Genomic DNA, 18,734 nt, shown 5'->3' with positions numbered 1-18,734 from the left:
AATCGGCTGTCAGGGTGTGCAGGGAGTCTAGGAAGCGTTCGGGCATAAATCCCCATAAGAATTACGGAGAAATTTGAAAAAGTGTAACAAAGCTTCCAGAGAATGTCAAGACTTTTTTAGAACTTTTCCACACCTCTCTCTCAGATATATTCTCCCCCACTCCCACACACACCTCTGTATTTTGGGGAACCAAACAAGCGACTCCATGTTGTGATTTAGGCCAGTGTTAGCTTTTAGGTGCGGAGGCACTCGCAGGGATGCAGGAAGAGAAGGACTGAGGACCTAATGCAACCTAGCATTTATTTCTTATGCTAACCCTTCCCATGTTGTATGTTACAGAAGAGTGTGCATCTCACTTTAATAAAGTGATATAGATCAGTTTCTGAGATGAATTTCTATGTTGAAAAACTCACTGTGACAAACACCAGCAGGTCACATTCATAATCTCAGTATTGGGATGCCAAGGCAGGAGGGCTGCCGAGAGTTTGAGGCCAGCCTAAAGTACAGACCCAGTTTCAGAAGTAAAAAAAAAAAAAAAAAAAAACTTTTCCTCATCAAGGTGTGTGTTCCATTAGATGGGCTGCTCTTCTGCAGTTTTACTGAGGGGCTCAATGTGACTTTCAGAATGTTAACGTCGGAGGCCACAGTAACACAGTACTGCAACTCAGTGCAAGAGCAAGGTGGCTCTTACCGACCGGTGGCATTATGCCATGAACAAGCCTCTGGTATACCTGCCAGCCTCTCCTGCCTTTTCTTCATTTCTAGAATGGTATATAAATCCACAAAGAATCCACAAAGAATCTTCCAGTTTAAGAATAAAAGCCCAGTACTCCATACAAGTGCATGCACTTACTTTCGCTACAAATCTGAAGAAACAGCCAGACCTGGTGGCGCACATTTGCAAAGGCCAGCATTTGGAATTCAATTGGGTGACAGAAAAATCCTATCTCAAAAACAAACAAACAAAAAAAGAAACATAGTGGAAAAATTATACTTATATTTTAACTGTTAAAATGTGAAGGAAAATAAACTTCTATTTTAACTCAATGAAGCGTTTGGCCTTTTGAAGGCTTCAAGATTCTATTATATACTTTTTAATTAGTAAAAACTTCTACCCTTATTCAAACACAGAGACTATGCCACAAGACTGTAATAACACAATAATACTATGAGAGGTCACTAAAAGATTACTTAAGTTAAACTTGACATTTTAATTCTATATTTTAAAAACATCACATCGGTTTCAGTGAACCCCACCCAAGGACGCAGATACAGGGGTGTGTGGCACTGCTCTGAGCCGCTGCACACATCCTTCTCAGTTGTAATGTGGATTCAACCCACCACAGAGGATCAATGGACACCCACGCACGGGAACTGACAGACCCTCCCACCCAGGCCCTCACAGGACCACCCTGACCCCCCAACTCTCACAGCTTCAGTCACGGAGCTAAGCGGAGATGGTCCAGAGAAGAAAAGCTAGGATGCCTGAGGTGTCTTAAACTCTGACAGCCTGCTGGTGTCAGGCTACTGAGGCCCAGCACCATTTTCCCTAGCAAGGTGACTGGCGGTGGATGCCAGAGATGAGCTGAAGGTACACCTGAAATATAGCTGTTGATGCTAAGAAGTCTATGGCTATTCAAACCAACACAAAGCTCAGACTTTCTCAGGAAGGAGGTAGTCTACAGAAAGAAATGTCCACCTCACACACAGCAAGGTCACACACCAACTTTAAACAAGGACAGGAACTTGCACAGACCAAGCACATGCTTCTGCAAATTCGTTCAGATCAAGAAGGCAGGTCTGTCCAACCCCACAAGGCCTCATGGTTTCTTACAAAGTTGCTGAGTTTTTTGCTTGTTCTTTTGAGACGGGGTCTCTCGTGTAGTCTAAACTAGTCTCAAACTTACTATGTAGCTGAGGCTAGCCCCAACTCTTGATCCTCCAGCTTCCATTTCCCATGTGCTGGGATTACAGGCCTGTGCCACCATACCCGGCCTGAGTTTAAATGGTGCCCTCAGACCCAAGGCAGCTCTGTGCTAAGACAGTAAATTACCAAATATTTCATCTGTGAAGACAAACCAATGGCTTTTCTCCTTTAGCTCAAGAAGATAAAAATAATTTTATGGTTTCAGAATTTCAAACATCTAGTTAGGTCATCTATCAATACTTATTTGGTTTACACAGTATTAACCCACTAAATTACTACAAAGTGCTGCTGAGGGTAATTCCAAATATGCATGCAGACTAACTAATGCACCATGGGGAGAAAGCTCATTCATTACAGCACCTGCTCCCATCACTCTGAACACCGCTCTTCAACACTACTATTGCACATCCTGGGAACAGAACTTTTAGATAACCACAGACCAGTAACAGGTCTCCAGTCACCCCTAAAAGGCACTGTGACCCTCCCCTCCAGCCAGCACACGCTTCCATACCTAAGTGTGTCTGCACTGGACAGCCAATGCTATGCAGCTGGAGAGATGCCACTGGGTGTCAATGTCATTCTGAGCCCAACAAGCCCCTCCTTCACGCCATTCAGGTCATGTCTAGGGTTGATGGGCAGGGGAGGAACATGTAATTTAATTTGGTTCTGGACTTTAGAGTCAAATTTTTCAAGATTCTACTGTGACATTATTATCAATTCAAGATCAATGTACCTGTACACATTTGGCTCTGTCTTACACAGTATTCATAATATGCAAATGAAGGCCCCTACTTCTCATTACTAATTTAATAATCAAAGTCCTAGTATGAGACTAGTCAGATGCAATCTCATCTTCCTTAAGTTAAAACTCTGGGAGAGAAATAAGCATGTCTGCATCTCCAGCAAACTGGGAGGTTTCACTTTGGAGCTCACCGTCCTGATTACACCTAAGGGTTGCTTTATCCTCTGACCGTAGACGTAAAAGGAAACATCATGCTAAGTGCAAAGCAGAAATGGATAAAATTGGCAAGAAGAAAGGTGTCTGTCACTCTGGGGGTCTTCTAGCTGGAAAATATCCCACCTCCTGTCTCAGGGTATTAAACTGAACCTTTTTAGTTGCTTGTGATGTTTGATTTTCAAACCACAACTCTACTCTCCTGAAAACTCGCCATTTGCACGCTGTATTGCATGGAGAACCAACCATTCAAAGCAACACCAGAGATCTGTGCTCACAGTGGGATCTCCTATTCCCACACAGTGTTCCAAAACCCACAGTAAAACTGAGCGTTCCAAGTCTTGAAATAGCTCAGGGCCCAGTGACAGGTTCAGACACGATCACAGGTATGGATGGCACAGAGATCTACTCAGGTAAGTGCAAACAAGATGCCTTTTGTGGAACTGTCATGTCAGAGCTCACGGCAGAACACAGTTCCCGCATGGCCAAATCTAAGGACTCTCCCACTGCTGGTGAGCAGCTCCCTTAAGACATTTAACAGAGCATACTCACTACTAAATATACTACTGTTTCATTTAGGTCATATTTTTGTTTTTCTTGAGACAGTCTCACTATATACAGCCCAGGTTGGCCCTCCATCCTTGGTGTTCTCTTTTTGCTTTCCCAAGTGCTGAGATCTCAGAAGTGGGCCATCATACATAGTTAAGTATTTCTTTAAGTAACAGATTCTAAGCATACTGTTTTCCCCTGGCCAAAGGGACCTGACATCCAGGACCAATGACTTTGTTCTGTGACTCTCTTGAGAAACACAGCTACGGAACCCCAACAGACCAATGTTTTTTGCACAAAGCTTAAAAAAAGAAAAAAAAAAAAAAAACCCAGCAACAACAACAACAACAAAATACCTTTTTAAAAAAGAAGTGAGGTGGAGCTTGGACTCCAATTAAGGCATTTTTTTTTTTTTTGTACAGTCCAACTTTTCAGAGTCCTGAAAAGGCTTGTCAACAGGCAGTTGGAAAAATCACAGCAGTCTATCATATGAGCACTGCAGAACTATCCCTCATTTCAAACCGAGTCATGGTGGATGTCTATTTCCTAGTTCCTTGGTCTCTTAGTCCACAACTGCACTGGTTATGTCTTCTGTAGGTCTGGAGAAAACGGGCCCGGAGTGGAAGGTCCATCCAGGCCAGACAGAGTGAATGGTCCATGACTGTTCAGTACAGAAGGAAACTGAGAAGGAAACAAATGCACATTAGCATCCTGTACTAACCTCTCCTCCTCCTTTCTGTTCCTCCTCTCCCCCAGGGCAGAACACAGGACACTTCAACACAAAGGCAGTGACTGTGTATCAAGGAAGACTGTGATGTGTTTGTTTTGTTTACAGTATCACGAGGGACTACAGTGTGAGGTGAGAGCTGCGTGAAGGCAGCTCCCTCCTCCCACCTTTATGTGGGTGCCGGCCATCAAGCCGACTGTCAGACAAGTGCTTCACCCACTATGCTGTCTGGAAGGCCAAACATGTTGGCATAGCAAAAACAAACAAGAATTTCTTTGTAATTTCTTTGTCCTCTAAGAAGCTATCTGCAACCGGTAGCCGATGGCAAAGGGGAAATACGTTTTCTCCATGAACTGTCCCTGGGCACAACAACTGTACCCCAGGGCTGGCCCCATGTCCAGGAGCAGCTGGCCAACACAGACTTCATGCTGTTTGTAGTTGTTACTGATGTGCTTTCAATTCCTTATTCGTCTTACTGGTTTCTTTTTAGTTTGTTTTGATTTTCATTTCTTTGTTTTGTGTTGTTTAAAGAGACAGACTCTCTCTCTCTCTCTCTCTCTCTCTCTCTCTCTCTCTCTCTCACACACACACACACACACACACACACACAAACATAATTAGAGAGAGGGAACTTAAAGTTGGATGGGTAGAAAGTGAGGAAGATCTAGAAAGATTTGGGGGAAGAGAAAGAATATGATCAAACTATACTGTATTAAATTTTTTAAAATAAAATTTCCAAAAAAAGCCTTTGTGCTAACAATGTAATTACTCACATTTTCTAATCTACCTCAAAGGGATGGAGATGGTTACTTTAGTGATGCCCTGGCATACACCCTTAGGGTTAACCTCAGAGGGTTAAGAAATCTGATAAATGACAAAACTTATGAGGGGTGTTGCTCAGTTACAAAGTCCACCGTGAACCCTCAACAGGAAACCCGGAGAGGCACAAGCGCTCACAGGTCCTCATCCTAAACAGCTGTCCGTGCTCCAAGAGCACCTGCACAGGAGCCAGCTCCAGGGTACAGTTCTAGAAACACCATTAGGAATGGCTTACGGTTTCAGAGCATTCTAACACTCCATTTCTTCTGAGGAGAATCACTCCACACAGGAAAGAGTAAAAATGTAACATGGAACTTTCCTAACATCTTGGTGGAAGACAAAGTTCATTTCTTAAAGGTTGTATGTAAAATGCTGATATAGGGCTGGCCCAGCAGAAAAAGGCTGGTAAGTGTCAATTATGAGAGGTAACTGATAACAATATTCTCAAGACTTCCCTCCTTAAAAAAAAAAAGGGTGGTGGAGAGAGGACTCAGCAGTTAAGAGCATTATCTGCTCTTCCAGCGGTTCTGAGTTCAATTCCCAGAATCCACATGGTGGCTCACAACTGGGATCTGATGCCCTCTTTTGGCCTTCAGATATACATGCAGATAGAGCACTCATATTCAAAAATAAATGAATAAATAAATCTTTTTTTTTAAAGAATTAAAAGAGGGAACCTACAAACCAATAATTAAAGAGAGAAAAGCAATGTGCAGAATCGTCTCCCTAGCATGTGTTCACTGAGTCATGCAGCACACATTTCTATCAAGGGTCCTGGAAGATAATGAAGCTGAAACCATAATGTATCAACAAAACCATCTAATAACATGATAGTTCCCCTAGGGTCTTAGTACAGCATTTTCCTTGGGTGTTTGTGTAAACAATCTATTGTTGTGCCACTTGTGCAAGAGTACAGCCCATAGGTTTGTGTACAGCACCTACACCCAGTGATAAAAGGCATCACTGGTTTATATATTACCATCTATTATTATTATTATTACTGTACAGTGTTTCTTACCATCAGCAGCCTTAGACACACATCTCCTGTTCCCACATTGTTTTTAGACAGGGTCAAACTGTAACTTAGGTGGGCCTGTAACTATGTAGCTCAAATTCATTGGGATCTCCCTGGTGCTGGGACTGCAGGTATGAGGCACTATCTCTAGAATTATTTCTCATCTTGCCTAACAGACTAGACCATTATGTTTGCATAAGTACAATTTGATGGCGTAAAACAAAACTTACTTAGTGATTCCTTTCTCAAAACATGCTTCCATCAACAGTAGAACACGTGTGCTATGCAAGTGGGGGAGGGGATACTGAGAATGAAAAAGTTTAAGCAGGAAAAGAAGGGAGTGGGAGAATAACCAAAACTAAGTATTACAAAATTCTTAACGGAGCCAGACTAGCACACACCACTAGTCCCAGTAGTTGGGAGGCAGAAACAGGAGGATCTTTGTGAGTTTGAGGCCAGCCTCATATACAGAGTTCTAGGATAGCCAGGACTATACAAAGAAACACTATCTCGAAAAACTAATAAAATATTAATGCAAACCTACTACTTTATACGCTAACTGAAGAATATGATTTTTGAAAAGTTTGCATGAAGACACCTTGCATCATGGGTGAATACTGCTGCTCCCAGCAGTCATGAGCAATTAAACAAATTGTAGTGCCAAGCATAGGAGACCGCCTTAAGACCTTTGGTCAAGGAACTCTCAGAAGCCCTCAAAACAATGCAGGCTATTGCTACTGCTCTTGGTTGCCTACCAGTTGCTAAGACCGATTCCCAAAGACACTACACACGTTGGTTGCAGGCCAAAGAAACCAAGCTGCAACTGACCTGGAAACTCCCTCCCCACTAGCTAGCTTTCACAATGCCGGAACAAGGTATGTATATGTGTAAGTATATGATTCTAATCAAAATGCACTAAATGTATCCTCATCATGGCCGTGTGTGCACATGCATTGGTGTATGTATACAGACTGTCTGACTTACAGTGGTTTAACTTAACATACCACCAAAAAAAAAAAAAAGCCATATGCATTCAATAGACACTGTGCCTTGAACATCAGTGTCTTCCTGAGCTAGCGATATGCAGTATGAATTGCTATGCTGGGCAGTAACTGAGAGTGACAGGCCCCAGTCACCTGCTGCACCAAAAAGAAACGTAACCAGCACTCCGCTGTGGACTGTGACAATGACCCTGAGCAGTGGGCTAACACCTCTGCCCATTTCCACATTTAACATTTCCCCATTATAGGAGGCACACTTTGGGTAATTTACCTGGAAAAGTGTATTAGCACCTTGCAGTCTGGCTGGGCTCAGGGGAGCAAACGGGCTGAGAGTGCTCCAAAAGTGAATGCTGGAGAGCAAGGGGCTCGGAGTCAGCAAGATGGGTGTCTGCAATACATAAGAAGATCATTCAAGGCCTTGCTGGAATTGTGCTCCGTCCTTCCAAAGATACAAACGGATTCCATATACTATATCCTCCTCCCCAAATGTCTTTATGGCCGAAATTTTATCACAATGAAAAGCTCAGAAATCATTTATAACCTAGGAAAGATAAGGGTCACAATAATCACTTTATAACCAAACTTTTATAGGGTCTTTCCAAACTAGAAAGCAAACCTAAATTGAGGTACAACAGAGCTCCAGCTGAGTGCCTATAATGTCACACCATCTGGGTGGTCTTACTCAAAAGCTGTCCAAGGTGAGAAGTTAATACCTAATGTAACTAAATAAACTAACTACAAAGGCCACACCATCCCTCCTCTCAAGGTTCTCAGTCCTTTTTGTTTTCTCCCGATGGCAACAGATTTAAGGGAAGAGATAGGACACTGTACCAATCAATGAGTTCTGCTTTAGAGAGGGTCTCGTGCGGCCTAGGCTAGTCTCAAACTGGCTATGTAGGCCAAGAATGACCTTTAACCTCTGATCTACAGGCCTCTACCTACTGAGTCCTGGTGTGCAGACCCCATGCCTGGTTTGCACAAAGTTGGGTGGAACCCAGGGCTCTGTACATGCTAGGAAGCACCCTACCATCTGAGTAATATCACCTAGGAACAAGGAATTTTTAAAGATAAAACATCAAATTTTTTGTTTTGAAGATTCTAATTAAGGTAAGGAAATGAGTTTCCCAGGTTTACATATAATCTTTCTAAGACAAATCTAATTAAGAGAGATTGAATCTTGCAGGTATAAATTCGAGATACAGCTTAAAAGTGAATGAATGCAGTCACACTTAAGAGAAAGAGCAAGCTACCTGTGAGAAAAGTGCTGGTGTAAGAGACGCTGTTGGGAGAGATGGGCTTAAGATCCCCAAGGGGCTGGGGTCACTGCCTGTGACCACAAGGGCGGGTGTCAGTTCTAACCCTTTGGGCTTCTTGGATCTTGATGAGTTATTTGTTTTGTCTTTTTCTGGCAATGCTGAATCCTCATTTTTAGACTCCAGTGACAAGTTCTCTGGAAGTTCCACTGGCTGAGAAGCCACTGATTCAATGTCTGTGTCAATGTCTGGGTTAGAACTCAGTGGTGGAGAAGGTGTTCTGGGAGGCTCCTTTAGAGGAAGGGGTAGAGATGCAACTGGAGGAGTGGGGTTAAAGGTGGTAGCCAGAATGGATACAGAGGCCGGGGCTTCCAGAGAAGGTAGTGTGGGAGAGACCAATGTCTCCAAAGCTTGGAGAGTTTCTTCAGAAGATGGAGAAATACTAGGGCTTGTTGAAAAGGCAACGGCGAGAGGCTCGATGGGAGGCTTTTTGGCAGGTGTTGTCACAAATTTGATCACGGACGGAGTTGACTCCTGAGCTTTCTTCTCTGCTAGTTTTTCCGCTGGATTCTCTATCTTTATTGACTTGAAAAGCTTCTTATTGGAGGTGTTCAGAGAGTTGAGAGTAAATGAAGAATACAAACCAGAGTGTATGTAGTCATTGCGACTAGATGTCTTGGCTCCAGGCTGAGGTGGCCTCTCCTTTCCCCCACTCTCAGCATCTTTGGAAGTGCTGGCTTCAATGGAACTTAAAGTTTCACAGTCTCCCTCAATCCTGCCTACCGTCAGTGGATCCATTTTCAAAATCTCTGGATAGGAGACAAACTTGTACACAAACTTCTGACCATTCACTTTTTTAATGATGTTCTGTAGGTAAAGAAGATAAAAGCATCCTTATACCTTCATATAAATTACCTCTCACAGTTCATGAAAAAGAGGACCTATTCCCTCAAATAGACAGAAGTGCTCTATTTGAGAACTAGGCATAGCTTTTAAACAACTTCAAACATCTATATTCATCACCACAGACCAAAAGCAGTTCAAAGCCTCATTAGCAACTGGACGAAGATATCACATAAAAGCTGAGACTATAATTGTTTGCTGCTCTCAACCAAATACCTGTCTTATGCCAGAACTCACTGACCCACAATCTTACACGGTCCCACTGACATAAGCTATAAGCATTCTGAGGAAGCTAAGGGGTCTCAGGGCATGACAGCTGTGAGGTTCCTACTTCCTTCAACTGATTCTGACCTTGGGAAAGCTGGTAAAAGCAACTTCTGAATGTTGCAGGAAACAGACAACTTGGATTCTAACTCTATTTTTCTCCAATACCCAAGTAACTATTCAAATCATAAAACATTAAAAGATATAATTTTGGGTTGAGGAGATGCTTGACAGGTAAGGGTAGCATCTACGTAAGCCTGAAGGATCAAGTTCGACCCCCAGAATGTAAAGAGCTGGATGCTGTGGTCCGGCTGTGTAACCCCAGCCTCCTACAGAGATGGGAGGCAGAGGCAGAACTGCCAGTTAGCCTGGAATATGCAGCTCAGCAGCAGAAACAGGAGATCCTGCTTCAACAAGTACAGTGGAGAGCTGGAAAAGCAGCTTAACAGAGAAGACCACAGGCTGCTACAAGTAGGTGTGGTGGCACACACACCTTTAACCCTGGTATTTGGGAGGCAAAGACAGGTGGATCTCTAAGTTCAAGACCAGCTAAGTCTACACAGAGAGATTCAGGACAGCCAAGACCCTGCTGCAAAATGAGTGAGTGAATGAATGAATGAGTTGATAAGATGATGGGGGCTCTACCAGAGGATGAGGGTCGGTTTTCAGCACCCATAGGACAGCTACAACCATCGATGACCTCAGTTCTCAGGGACCTGACATCCTCTCCTGCCACACAAATGTCACACAGACATGCGTACAGGCAAGACACTAATACATATAACTGTATCTTTGAAAAGTAAAACACTTGTCCCAGATCTCCACAGGTGTACCATGGCATTAAGTGTGGGCTCTCTCTCTCCTTCACATACACATAACACAATTTTTTTTTAACTTAAGTATAACTTAAACTAAGACGTAAACTCTAGCTTGGCAGTAGTGGAGTGTGCCTTCAGTCCCTGAACTCAGGAGGCAGAAGCAGGTTTTGAGGCTAGCCTGGTCTATGGAGCTAGTTCCAGGGTAGCCAGGGCTACACAACAGAAACCTGTCTCAAAAAACAAAAACAAAAAAAGAAAGGAGGGGGAGAAGAGAAAGAAGAAGAGGAAGGAGGAGGAAATAATTGACTTAGTTTTAAATAGTTTCTCTTGCTGATCTAGAACTCATGGCAATCCTCTTGCCTCCGCCTTTTACTGCTGAGTTACAGGCGAGGCACCACACCTGGAGCAGGCCAGAGCTATTCTTTAAGGTCTTAATTTGTGTTCCCTAGGCTAAACTAAACAAATAATTCAATCTACAACTGTATATGATGAAATTTTTGTGTGCATAGGTATATGTGTGTTTTCCCATGTGAGACGGCAGATGTGCACCTGTGTGCCTTTATGCACATGTGCATGGCAGTCAAAGGCCCCAACACCTGTTGCCTATTTATACAGACTGGCTAGAAGCCCCAGGGATTCTCCTATCTCTCTTGCCCAGCACTAGGATACTGCACACTGTATCTGTTGGTTTTTTTTTTTTTTAAACATGGTTGCTAGGCAACAGACTTGCCTGGTAATCATGCTTGTACCACAAACACTTTATCAACTGAGCCATCTCCCCGGCTCCTATTGTTGCAACGTCTGGTCATCCATCCTACACCTCCTCAGTGTTAGGATAGACTTGTGCCACAACACCCAGTTTATGTTGTGTTAGAGATGAAACCCAGGGCTTTATGCATGCCAGCAATCAGCCTACCAACTGAATTGCATCCCTAGCCCTAAGTGACAATCTTTAAAGTAAATGCCATATATGAGTATTTATTCTCAAGCATCTCCAATTTCCTTCTTTCTATTCTAATCTTTTACTTTCCCCTTTTAAAAGCATCTAATGGGCTGGAGAGACTGCTCAGTGGTTAAGAGCATAAGCCTTAGCTCAGTTCCCAGCACCCATGTCAGGTGGCTAATGACTGTTTGTAGATCCAGTTCTAAGGGAGGGAGTGATGCCCTCTTCTGGCACCTGAAGGCACTGCATACACAATACACTGATATCCATGCAGGTAAAAACAGCCATACATGTAAAATAAAAATGAGTACACACATTGAGGTCACTCAACAGGTAGAGGTGCTTGCCACCAAACCTAACAACCTGAGTTTGATCACCGGAATCCATATAAGAGGAGAGAACCAACTCTCACAAGTTGTCCTCTGACTTACAGTATTAAAAACCCTTAAGGAGTTTATAGAAATAAACCAGAACCATTAAAGCTGTTAAATAAAGTGGACTAAACAAACTATATTAGCACTCAACATCTCAACGGAATCAAAGACTAATTCTCACTTTGAGGCTCTCTGCACAGAGTTAGGGTCAGGGCAGGCTTTACCTTTACATAGTAGTATCTCAGGGCTCGGCTGAGTTTATCATAATTCATATTAGGCTTGTTCTTGCGAATTCCCCAAAGACGAGCCACCTCCTCCGCCTGCAGAAGCTTGAACTCCCCATTGTTAGATGTCCAGCAGATCATGTGCTCATTCTGAGGCTCCTGCAGGAGCTGGAGAAGGAACTGCCACAGAGTGATGGCACTGTCCATAGCAATGGGCTGAAAGAGTAGAGAGAGATGTTCACTTAACGATGCCAAGTGTTCCCGGGGTCCTGCGAGATACACACTATCCCACCATCATTACACGTACCAAAGAAAGGAGCTCACTAAAGGGCTAAGTAGCAAATGTGAACACTGAGACTTAAGCCTAGGCTATCTGAATCCAGAGTCCACAGTCTCACATTTTGACAGTGCCTCCTGTGTGGTCTCAGCTGGCCTTGAACTCACAGTTCTCCTGCCTCGGCCATCCAAGTACTGGAATTACAACTGTAATGTATGACCAGCTCCCTTAAGAAGTCTTTTTTTTTTTAAAGATTGCATTTTTATTTGGAAATATGTGTCTGAGTGTGCATTTGAGGATATAAAAGTGGTGACCACAGGGGCCACAAGAGGGTGTCATAGTCCCAAGCTGGAGTGCTGGGCGTGAGTGTTTGGAACCAAACTTGGGTGCCAAGCGCAGTACATACTCTTAACTTCTGAGCCATCTCTCCAGTTCCCAGCTTCAGAAGTCTGAAGCATGTCGGGTAAGGCCCAGCAGTGAAACACCTACGCATGCCTGAGGCCTTGGGTTCCATCTCCAGCATGACAGAAAAAAAGCTACCTTACACAGCAGGCAGCTTTCAAAGAAAATAAAGCTAGTTCCATACATGGCAGGAGTGAGCGAAAGACTGGAAGTCAACAGAGGGTCGGTTCTTAACCTTTACCTGAAAGTCTTATCATCATTATTTTCTTAGAAGATCACCAGTTCAGGGCTGGAGAGATGGCTCAGTGGTTAAGAGCACTGGCTGCTCTTCCACAGGTCCTGAGTTCAAATCCCAGCAACCACATGGTGGCTCACAACCATCTATGATGAGATCTGATGCCCTCTTCTGGTGTGTCTCAAGTACTTATATAAATAAAATTTAATTAACAACAACAACAAAAAAAAAAAGACCATGAGTTCAATGTACACCTAAATGAGCTCATTGTGTTCCTCTAACAAGACGTGTCCTGGGGTGGCCAGGGGGCTGACCAGGAAGGAACAATTTGTTCCTAGTCCAACTGGTATTTCTCCTCCAAATAGTTAAGCATCATAGCAGAGTAGTTTACATACAAATTGGCAGCACTGAAAACTCGACAAAATGTTCCCCAACTCAATCTGCAGCTCTGTTACCGTTTCACAGTCTGCAGAGTTTCTTCTTTTACTGAACTACCGATCAGAACAAGAACAGGAGAAAAATCCTTCAATATTGGAGCCTTCCAGTCCAAGCCAGCGGGTCCCAAGTCCAGCAACCTGCCTCTAGAGCTGGCTAAGCCTGTGCTCTGGGACTGTTCAGAACACTGGAGCTGGATAAACAGCAGCAGCCTGGCTTCCACCCACTAGGATCAGTACCCTTGCAGTTGAGACTATCTCTGCAGGCAAACCATCCCAGGACGACCACTCTTCAAGGTGGCGGGCAACAAGGTAGTGCTGTCACAGAGCATTTTCTTCACAGAACTTCATGAGAAGAGGCTGCATGGCAGCTCTGACAAAATCAACATGTTTATGTGACAAAGTGACTGAACACTTTCCATAAAAAGTAAAATCAAGGCCTGGTGGCAGTGGTGCATGTCTTTAATCCCAGCATTTGGGAGACAGAAGTAGGTAGATCTCTGTGAGTTCAAGGCCAGCCTGGTCTATGAAGTGAGATCCTCAGAACTGTTAAACAGAGAAACCCTATCTTGAAAAACCAAGATTAATTAATTAATTAAAATCAGAAACACCTTTCTCAAGGAATAAAATCCCTGTGGGTCAGAAGATTTGAAGGTCAGTCAATTCTACTAAAACACCACAAAGACAGGCACATTAGAGTACATCAAAATTTTAAGTTGTGCTGTGAATATCAGCAAGCAAGAAGACAGTTCCCCTCAAATGTTCTAACCCCAAAACCCTTAAAAATCATGTGTCATAAAAGGTACTTGTACCCCAAGTAGGTACAAAACTCTTATAAAAAGGCAGGCACAGGTGTCTGAGAAGAGCTGGAAATAGCCAAGAAGCATACAGAAAGATCTCCCCATCATTCATAATAGGGAAAAAAAACTTGAAAACAAAAAAAAAAAAAAAAAAAAACTATTTTAAGCAGAAAGAACAACAATAAACTGACAAAGACAGAAACTGAAACTCATACTTTACTGGTAGACATTTCAAATGCAATACCTCTATGGCCACATTTACCATGTGACCAGGGACACACCTAGATAATGGAAACATGTCCACAGAAGAACTACAGAGTGACACGTGTTTGATTTCAGGACTAGGAGGCAGAGGCAGGCAGAATTCTATGAGCTCAGTGCCAGCGTAGTTAACACAGCAAGTTCCAAGCCAGCCAGAATTACAAAAACAGAAAACTCTGCTTCAAAACCAAAAACCAAACCAGGAATGTTCATAGTAAAATTATTCATGAACCTAAGAGTGGAATCAATTCAAATGTCCATCCAGCTTGTGAATGGGATAATAAACTCCAGTACACTCATATGATGGGCTATCATTCAGCCATTAAAAAGGATCATGATGGGCAGAGAGATGGCCCCGTTATTAAAGCATGATCCAGTTCGATGCCCAGAATCTTCATCGAGCAGTCATAGACACCTGTAACAGCGCTCCTAAGAGATGTGTGCTGGGCAGGGGCAGCTGGCTGGAGCAGAGACCCTGGAAAGTGAGGACCCATACCTGAGAGCTGTCTGGTACATCATGCTGCACACACCCCTACACACACACACACACACACACACACACACACACACACACACACGGACACAGACAGGAACACACACATGCATCCACTCTTAAATAAAATGATGCAACACAGATGGGCCTGAAAACATGGTAAAAGTAAAAGCATGAGCCGCAGCCACAAAGGGCCTGTGTGTGGCTCCAGTGACAGGAAATGCTCAGATCCCACCAGCTACAGACTTTTGAGCAGGCTGAGGTAACAGGAGTAGAGAGAAAACTAGAGAAGAAAAGCAAAGGCCACAAGGTTTCTTTTAGGGTGGCTGAAAACACTCTCAACTAAGATTGTAGTGACTCCATTCTGTACTCATTTCAACACAGTCCGCTGTATGTTCTCAGCAGGTGATGTTACTCTCAATGAAGATGTTTAAAACAAACAAACCTAACGTAGCAGAGCATGAGAAGACTAAGCCTAACAACACATGACTCAGAGGACAGATCAGTGAGCACCGGCTAGGAAACTGTTTGGGTTTCTAGAATTTCTCTCAAGCATGAAAATACCCTCCAGTCATCTTTAGTTACTACTTTTGACACTGTCTGTGCAGACACTGTGGTCCAAAAGCAGAGATGGTAAAATAAAAGAGATGCCTCCCATAGTCGGAGCTCAAGGTGGAGCCAACAGGAATCCCAGGCCCCTTTAGTCTGCCACTCCTCTGCCCAGGAGAAACCTCTCTGTCCAACAAGAGCGCTGCCAACATTAAACACCAGAGACTGACTGGCAGCAACCCACAAAGAGCGCCTCTTGTCCTAAGTAACCAGCTCCCCACATCTTCCCCTGGCCTCCCTTAAACAGGGTTAAATACGTTCATCGGTTCCAGTAAGTGTCGGGGGAGGGGCAGTGCCTGTCACTGTTCTGAGTTTACCAAACACACTTTGTTTTTCTGATGATTCTTATAGCAAGTTACTTTTTTATTCATTTTCCAACTTTGGCAGTTATATCCTAGTGCAGCCTGATAAAACTACTACAATAAATAGGAGCCTAAGGGAAGAACACATCTCAGACATCACTTTCACATCAGGAATGTCTGCGAGAGCCAGCCAGCCCTTAATTCCAGGACTCGGGAGGCAGAGACAGATCTCTGTGAGTTCAAGCCAGCATGTTCCAGAGCAGCTGTTATAATAAATGTGTATGTCTCAGCACTTGGAATGCAGAAAACCAAGAGATCAGGGCCACCCTGACCTCTACGAGACCATGCCTCAAAAAACAAAAGCAACCCCCCCCAAAATTAGTCGTGCTAAGGATCTCACAACCTCAACCCATGATTCAATTTCTGTGCTATTCTTTCAAAGAACTCCTATACACACCGCTGAAACTCTTCATTTTAGCTCCTACAAGTGAACCCCAAGGATTTCCTAAACTATGATGGGAACACTGTGGCACACACCTTTATCCCAGCACTGAGGCAAAGGCAGCCTGATCTGAGTTCTCAGCCAACCCAGTCCAAAGAGTGAGTTCCAGGCCAGCTAGGGCTACATGTGATACTCAAGACCCCCTTCCCTGCCCCCAAAGTACAGGAGACAAGTAAATGCAGAAAAAGTCCAGGGGTGGGGGGAGTGTGCCTATAATCCAGGCTCTCTAAGGATGAAGCAGGGAGGACTGCGGGTATGAAGCTTGGACATACTTATCAACAGAGAAGAACAGACAGACACCATATAGATACAAAAACAGAGATGCCGTCTAAGTACTAACAATTACAGCTTCGAAAGTTTTTTTTAGAATGGAGACAGATTTAAATGGACCCAAAATGATGGTATCTGATCGTTGACAGGTTAAATGCTAGAAAAGACTTATCACTCAAAAGGCCAATCTCTAAGCTACACTGAGAGAGAGGGTTTTAGGAGCAAGAGAGCAGCTCAGTGGCAGAGTGCTTCTCTTGCCCAGCATGCTTGAGAACACAGGTTAGGTGGCTAGCAATGCAGGTAAGGAAAACTGCTGCTACATTTCTTGAAGAAGTGCGAAGGGAAAAGAACAGGGGAGCTTGGAGTGCAGGTCAGCTGATGACCTGCAGCAGACCCTGCTTTGGATAGCTAACACAAGGAAAGATAGGAGGGAGAGAGCAGCGGTGAGCGCCACAAGAGGATATTTAATGTATACTTTTTTCCTTTTTGTGTTGGTGACTGAATACGGTCCTCCCCCTGCCTCAAATATATAACGGTATCCCAAAACTTAAGACGCTAGTTCCCAAAAAATATAATGAACTCCACGCAAGCAGCTTCCATTTTAAAATAAAACCAAGGATTAAAGAACAAAGAGTTCCTACAAGAAAAAAATTAATCATACTGTTTTAACAGAACCACCACTCCTAACCGGAAATATAGAAGCTCCATGTTCTGTGCACGGGGGTGGCGGGGAGCTCTGACCCTAGAACGACACACCACACACCGTTCTTGTCGATCCTAGAACGGCAGCCGTTCTGCTGAAAGAATCTTACTTAAATGACCTAACTTTCAGATTGCAACGGCTCGAGAAAAAGCCAATTGGTGTCTTCTCAGTTCACCTAACAAATTCCCCCTATTTCTTGCCGATACCCCCCCCCAAGATGTTTCCAAATGTTTTTCCGCGGAAAAGCTTGCCACAGCTGTACGGTAAGCGAGGAGGACTGCTGAAAAGTAGAGAAAGAAAAACCTGCGGCCGGATGAACAGCGAGCTTGGGGAAGGGAAGAATGCGGAGTGAGGCCGCGCGCCCCGAGATCAAAGTGCGGGGAGACGCAAACCTCCAGCCCGTGGGCGAGCCAAGAAAGCACTTTCACTTTCCAACTTCCTGCCACTGCGACAAGTAAAAACTGTAGCCCTCCGCCCCACCAAGGCAACAACAACAGCATGGAAAAAGAAAAAAAAAAAACTACGGCCACTTTCCGCCCAAGGGGCTTCGCACAACCCACCGCGGAGGGGGAAGGGCGGAGGAGACGCCCGGGCGAGCACCTGAGCTCCGCGGAGCTGCTCCTAAGGAAAGCGCGCCAACAGGCCCCGCCCACTTACCACCAGGTCCCGCCCTCCCACCACTAAGCTCCGCCCCTCCCGCCGCCCGGTGCACTTCCTGCCGCGCCCGCAACCTCCGCCCGGCCCGCACCGAACCAGGCTGAGGGGCGGCGGTGCGAGACCCGGGCCGGGCGTAGGTGTGCCGCTCACCAGGCAGGACACAGGAACCCTTCTCGGCCTTGAACGCGGTGCTAGACTCTGTTGCCGACCGCTCCTCACACTAGGAATTCAAAGACGGCGCGGTAAACAGCGGCGACCCCCGCGCCGGGGCCCGAGGAGGCGGCGGCCGAGCGGAGCCAGCCGCGTGCCTGCAGCCGCCCGCATCTCCCGCTGCCGCAGGTCTCGAGCCCCGCCCTCCGCCTTCACACACGCGGCCGGGACGGCGATGTGGCTAGTTAAGCTGCCACTCGCCGTGCGTGCGCTCGACGTTCTCCACTACGGCTTCCGTCGTTCCGCGGCCTCCGCCACTCTCAACCCCCCCCATCCCCGGCACTGCCGGGCCCCTTCCTCGACACCGAAGCCTCGCGTCACTTCCGGGGGAGGGGCCGGGCTCAGAAGCTAGTGTTTTGTTTCTGGTCCGGGGCTCCCTTACGTACCCTATTAGTCTGTCTGGTGCAGCAGCTCCCAGGGCCCCTGCTCTGCCGGACATTCGCGCAACCCCGCTGGCCCACAGTTCAGTTTAGGGCTCCCGGGGTAACCGTCTGGGGCGAGGACTGTGGCGGCGAGTTGACGTGAAGGCTACGCCCTCTGGTTTACGCCGCGAACTACCACCACTTGATCAAATATCATTAACAAATGGCCTCTCTGGAATGGGAAAAACCTGGTTTACCAATTTAACTTGTTCCAGAACTTTAAGTGGCTTTCTTGGTTGGTTGGTTTTAGCTTGATTTTGAAACAATATTTTAACATGTATCTCTAGCTGGTCTGAACTCAACTCTGCTTCAAGCCCCAGCTCCCCCCACCGCCTCCAACCTCCTCCTCCACCCTCCAAGTGGTGAGATTACAGATGTTTACAGA

General features: G+C 45.0%; 1 protein-coding gene across 1 annotated transcript; it reads right to left on the bottom strand.

Annotated features, from left to right (window-relative positions):
- Positions 1–3,660: 3,660 nt before the first annotated feature.
- Positions 3,661–18,141, bottom strand: ELK4 (ETS transcription factor ELK4). The gene is made up of 5 exons (XM_080918323.1): positions 17,868–18,141; positions 11,773–11,988; positions 8,244–9,113; positions 7,265–7,381; positions 3,661–4,112 (listed from the first exon to the last, which is right to left on the bottom strand). Exons 2-5 carry the CDS (start codon positions 11,977–11,979, stop codon positions 4,014–4,016), a joined length of 1,293 nt encoding a protein of 430 aa, XP_080774449.1. The 5' UTR covers positions 11,980–11,988; positions 17,868–18,141; the 3' UTR covers positions 3,661–4,013.
- Between the last annotated feature and the right edge of the window lie 593 nt (positions 18,142–18,734).

This window comes from Micromys minutus (genome assembly GCF_963924665.1).
Source record: "Micromys minutus genome assembly, chromosome: 6".
NCBI lineage: Eukaryota > Metazoa > Chordata > Mammalia > Rodentia > Muridae > Micromys > Micromys minutus.
Note: the sequence above shows the minus strand (reverse complement) of the source record. Positions and strands in the feature narration are given on the sequence as shown.

Bases quoted from the DNA above. Each gene is read 5' to 3' on its own strand.
- ELK4 (XM_080918323.1), bottom strand. From the start codon at position 11,979: ATGGACAGTGCCATCACTCTGTGGCAGTTCCTTCTCCAGCTCCTGCAG. The intron at 9,114-11,772 runs GTAAAGCCTGCC...CTTTACCTACAG, and splicing joins TGAGATACTACTATGTAAAG to AACATCATTAAAAAAGTGAA. The intron at 4,113-7,264 runs GTAAATTACCCA...TTTCCTTCTCAG, and splicing joins GTGCTAATACACTTTTCCAG to TTTCCTTCTGTACTGAACAG.